General features: G+C 34.5%; 1 protein-coding gene across 1 annotated transcript; it reads right to left on the minus strand.

The window, feature by feature from the left end:
* Positions 1–624: 624 nt before the first annotated feature.
* LOC101550474 (olfactory receptor 5T2-like) lies at positions 625–1,584 on the minus strand. The gene has a single exon (XM_004621733.3). It carries the CDS (start codon positions 1,579–1,581, stop codon positions 625–627), a length of 957 nt encoding a protein of 318 aa, XP_004621790.2. The 5' UTR covers positions 1,582–1,584.
* Positions 1,585–5,983: the final 4,399 nt, after the last annotated feature.

Raw genomic sequence — 5,983 nt, forward strand, 5'->3', positions numbered from 1 at the left:
TGGCTATAAAATATATGTACACATATACATAAATTATAAACCAATGCTCATGTGAAAATTCTAATTCCTATCCTTAGATTGCAAATGTACTTGAAGATAAGTTTCTTGTGAGGCATTAGTTGAAAATAAGAACTCTAGATATGGCCCTCATTCAATACATTAATATGACTATAAGAAGAACATATTAGGCCCCATAGAGAGGAAAAGATGAGTCCCCAAACCAGGAAGTATGTATCATTTAAAGCGAGAGATAAAGGCCTCAGAGAAATTAACTTGAAATTAACTTTATCTGAGATCAGACTTCATCCTATAAAATCACATCGAGAAATGTATTTATACTATGAAAATCATGAATTTGTGGTAGTTTGATATGATTGTCTTCATAAATTACTATTCTGTATGACATATCATATACATATATAAATATGTATGTATTTATATCTCAAAATGAAGAAGCAAATGTCTGATCATTTATTTTGCTTGTGTTGAAACTCAAAGGTAGACATGAACATAATCATTATATTCAAATGCCCATTAACCACAAGAAGATGCTAACATAAAAAAACATTTTAAAATAGTTAATTGATATAGAGATATTGTATATAATTCTTCATTTTTGAATGTTTATTTTCGGTGTGAAAAAAAGACTTTGTTGACAAACCAGTTTTTTCCAAGGACTCTTCTTGTTGCTTCTTTAACATCTTTGTTCCTTAAACTATAGATGATGGGATTCAACATGGGGATCACAATAGTGTAAAATATTGACACTATCATGTCATGATCCAAGGCATAACTGGAACTTGGTCTCACATACATGAAGAGAATTGTCCCATGATAGATTGACACACCGGTGAGGTGAGAGCTACATGTAGAAAAGACTTTTCGTCTCCCTTCAGCAGTATTCATTCTTAGGATTGCCAACAGGATGAAACCATAGGAGATCAGGATAATGAGGATGCTCAGGATCTCAATAGAACCCACAAAATAGAAAAGCAGAATCTGGTTGATGTGAGTATCAGAGCAAGAAATCGCGAGGAGTGGAGGGATGTCACAAAAGAAATGCTTAATTTCATTGGAATCACAGAAGGTCAGGCTAAATGTGGCGACTGTATGTACAGAGGCATTTAAAATGCCACCAATATATGAGGCAATAATGAGTGGCACATAGACTCTGGGTGACATGCTCACTGAGTACAGGAGGGGGTTGTAGATAGCTACATAGCGGTCATAAGCCATTGCTGCCAGAAGAAAGCTCTCTGTGCTCCCAAAAGTAACCGCGAGGAACATCTGTGTTGCACATCCAAGAAATGAAATGACTTTATTTTTTGACAATAAATCTACTAGCATAGTTGGCATAATTACAGAGGAAAAACAGGCATCCACAGATGATAACACACTCAGGAAGTAATACATAGGGTTGTGAAGTCTGGAGTCTGCAATAACCAATAGAACCAACCCCAAGTTTCCAATCATAGTGAACAAGTAAATTGCTAGAAAGAGTAAGAATAAAACGACCTGTAGTTCCAATTTATCAGTGAAGCCTTTCAGTACAAATATCACAACATCAGTAAAATTCTTCATGTTGATTTTTCAGAAAAAAATCTTGGTATGGTTAGAAAAAATATCCATATTACTATGACAGAAATGAGCAATACTGTGATTCAAGGAAAGTGTGCAACATCATCATGTTTATTTCTGTAGACGAATAATTACAATTCAGAAGTCAATAACTATTGATGCCGCTCACTGCAAAATCAAATGGAAAATTTGATTTTAAGCTCATGGCTCCACTCATGTCATTTCTAAAGCCATCAGATGGAATGATTTCATAATCTGTTTTTATAATGAGTTGTATTAAAATATAGAGGGACTAGCTAAACAAATCTTCCTGGAGAGTTAAAGCGTGATAACCCCTATCAGTGTTCATATTGAAGTAGAACTCTTCACATTGAAGAGTAAAACATTTTAACTCTTTAAGTATTTGAGTATTTAATTAGGTTATACAAATGAATTAATCAATTTTTATCTTGAAAATATAGACGATTATTGAATATAAATTTTTTGAAATTCTGTATTTATTTCAATTTATAATTAAATAATTAAAATTATGTTATCCTCTGGGTAAATAAATACATAGAAATTTGCATTGTTATTGCAAATATAAAATTTTGTTATGCTACATGTTTTACTACAATCATAATTTTATATGCATATATGAGAATTTAAAAGATAAAATAATTATCTTTCACTTCAGCATCATACCTGCCTTATTTTGCTGATTTGGGGTTTAATGAAATACTAACTGGAAAAATATTACATAAAAATAGGTAGTAAGTTTATCATGTACAATATTTTATAATATAACAGTACAGAACCATTGCACATGGACATAAAACTCAGTGTTTAAGAGCAAAATGGTGGCAAGAACTGAAAATCAGATAGTGTGAAATAACATTTTTCCTACTTAGCCTAAAGGTCAAAAACTTAAAAATCAAATTTTTACCAGTACCTAAATTGTCGTATTATTAGCCTGGAATATAGCAGCACTTGCAGAACTTTTATTCAAGTAATTTATTATAGTCATTTTTTATATCCACCCATAAGAAATTTGACTCAGTCTTAAGGACACAAGATCTCTAAACAATGTTTTGCATATTATTTGAATCCATACAGCAAAAGAAGCTTTTGTTCTAAGATAGTAGCATAAGAATTATCAATAAAACAGAGAAAGAGTCATTTGCATTAGAAATAATAATGAACAATAACAAAACACATACCTAATAATCTTCTGGGAAAGACAAGAATACCTAGGGGAATTGTCACTGTTAGAAGACAACCTTTTCTTAGAATTATTAAAAACAGTAAAGGAAGAGAACAAGAAATACTCACATGAGACCAAGAGAGGCAGAATTTAAGCTGAATCCTATGACGTGTAAATATAAAACAAAACAAATGAAAGCATAAAAACCACGCATTTCAGTTAACTATTTCTGAACTAGTCCAAAGAATAAAATGAATATCATTTTACTTGGGGTGGGGGTGGGGGACCTGGCAGTGCTCAGGGATCACTCCTAGTGGGCTCCAGGAACTATATGTGGTGCTGGAAATCTAACTCAGATCAGAGCATAAAAGGCAAGCCCACTATCCGCTGTCCTATTGTAGTGGCTTATGGAAAATGATGTTATATCTATTAATTTGCTGAAAGTGCTTAATAAAGTGATTGGAAAATCTCTAAATCTAATTTTGCTTATATCTAAAGAAGAAACTTTTTGTTTAGGGTCACACTCAGCAATAGTCAGGAATCACTCCTGGTTCTGAAATTACTCAGAAATTACTCCTGGGGATGCTTAGGAGGACAATAGGGGATGCTTTGGATGGAATCCAAGTCAGTCATAATGTTCAAACATTTTTCTGAGTGTTAGAGAGAAAGTACAAGAGTAACCTTCCCTTGCACACCACTCACCCCAGTTTAATTCCCATAACCACAAATAGTCCCTGGGAAATAAGTGTTGCTAAAAAGTTTCAGAAATAAGACTACATTTACATATATGGCAAAAATAGAAAGAGATGTCATACTTATAGATCAAAGGGAGATTGAGCAAAATAATTCAATTAGTTTTTTTAAATGAACTAAATAACAAACTTTGATAAATATGATGAAATTAATCTGTTTTCATTGACTTAGAAGCCACAAGAAAAATTTCAGTTGCCATAAAATTGACATCAGTTTAATGGAATATTAAAGAAAAGGAAATTTCAAATAAACATTTACTCATCTCCATAATTAAAAATTATTTTTAAGTTTATTTCTCCCAAGTTTATTATTTCCTTAGCAGTAATGCATTTAAGTAATATAAGAGACCTAATCATGTAAAAGGAAATGAGTAAGTATAGATTTTAAACAATATTTGAAGTAATTTCCTTTAAATGAATTAATTGTTATATAAATAATATAATCTATTGATATAATTAGACTTGCACCATTACATAGTGTATTATCTAAAAATTAGATAATATGGACCCAGGACAATATTTTTTCCAGGATAACATTACTAAATTCATGGGATAAAAAGGTAGTTGCAATATTCAGTAAGATATTTTAATTTTTACATATATGTAGTATGCATACTTTACTAAATTTTAATAACCACTTTCATCAGATTAAATCCCACAGGTATCATGATGTGTATTAATTTTATTCTATATTTTAAAAGAAATGTATATAAAAGAGAAAATGTTTCAAAACATACAAAGTTTATGACCTGATGTTAACAATGATGAACTATAGCAACAAAATCACATCCAGATCACCACAATCTCAACTACTATGTTGCAGTGAGCTTAATTTTGCTTTGGAAATATGAAAAGCTAAAGAAAAGTTGCATGTTTGTTTTAGTTGTTCTAAAAAAGATGATACAGGTTATCTATTACTATATCAATATCACTATATTGAAAATGTTGAGCATGATATAAATGACTATGACACTTAGAAACTTTTATTATAAGGTCAACTTTTAATTTATATAGACATGCATCAAAATCACAACTTTCATGGAACTTAGAATACCCAAGTATCTTAGGTTCAAGAGTGAAACAATTTAAATAGGTGGAGAAAATAACAACAGCCTTTATGCTGCAGTGAAAGTGGACTGGTGCACACATATTATTTCTGCTTGGTATTGGGAACTGGAGCAATCGCACAGCGGGTAGGGCGTTCGCCTTGCATGTGACCGACTCAGGTTCAATTCCTTGGTCCCTCTTGGAGAGCCCAGGGAGCTACCAAGAGTATCCCGCCCGCACGGCAGAGCCTGACAAGCTACCTGAGGCATATTCAATATGCCAAAAACAGTAACAACAAGTCTCACAATGGAGACGTTATTGGTGCCCGCTCGAGTAGATCGATGAACAATGAGAGGACAATGCTACAGTGCTACAGTGAGTCTCACAGCTACCAGGAAGTGCCAGAGACAAGATTCCATTCAGAGTTCCATTCAGAGCAAATACATTCCCCCCTGCCTCTGGGGCCAAGAGATACAGCAATGCAGTCAGGGTGTTTGCCTTGCATGCAGCCAACCTGAGTTCAATTTCTGGCACCCCATGTGGAACTTTGAGCACCTGAGCATCGCCATCAGTGACCCCAGGAATAAGAGTTCAATAAAGCTAGTATGTCACTGTCACTGTCACTGTCATCCCGTTGCTCATTGATTTGTTCGAGTGGGCACCAGTAACGTCTCTCATTGAGAGACTTATTGTTACTGTTTTTGGCATATCCAATCTACCATACGGGCTCAATACTCTCGGTAGCTTGCCGGGCTCTCCGAGAGGGGCGGAGGAATCGAACTCGGGTTGGCCGCGTGAAAGGAGAACACCCAACCATTGTGCTATCGCAAGTTAGTATGACCCCAAACAAAAACTAAAACAAGAAAAAAACAAACATTTTCTCTGCCATTTTTTGTCTGTCATAATTGTTATTATTTTTTTTAATTTTTACTGTATACTGTCATCCCGTTGCTCATCAATTCACTCGAGCGGGCACCAGTAACGTCTCCATTGTGAGATTTGTGGTTACTATTTTTGGCATATTGAATACGCCTCAGGTAGCTTGCCAGGCTCTCCGAGAGGGCCAGAGGAGCAGAACCCGAGTCATCCGAGTGCAAGGCAATGCCCTACCGCTGTGCAATCGCTCCAGCAAATTTTTTATTTTAATTTTTAAATTTTTATTAAAGAACCATAATTTACAATGTTACTGATAGTTGCATTGTTACACACACAATAATTCAACACCACTCCTTTCACCAATGTCAATTTCCCTGTACCAGCATTTCCACATTCCCTCCCCACACCAACATCCGCTCCAGCCTATCAACTTGACAGGTGCATAAAAAGCTTCAGTGGCTGCAGTTCAGATCTCATGTTTTCAGTCTTTTTGAGTCTGTGTTTGGGGCATATGGCTCTACCCCTTACTCATATCACTGGCATAACT

Source organism: Sorex araneus, chromosome 6 (assembly GCF_027595985.1).
Source record: "Sorex araneus isolate mSorAra2 chromosome 6, mSorAra2.pri, whole genome shotgun sequence".
NCBI classification, from domain to species: Eukaryota; Metazoa; Chordata; class Mammalia; order Eulipotyphla; family Soricidae; genus Sorex; species Sorex araneus.

Coding starts and splice junctions, on each gene's coding strand:
- LOC101550474 (XM_004621733.3), bottom strand. CDS start 1,581: ATGAAGAATTTTACTGATGTTGTGATATTTGTACTGAAAGGCTTCACT.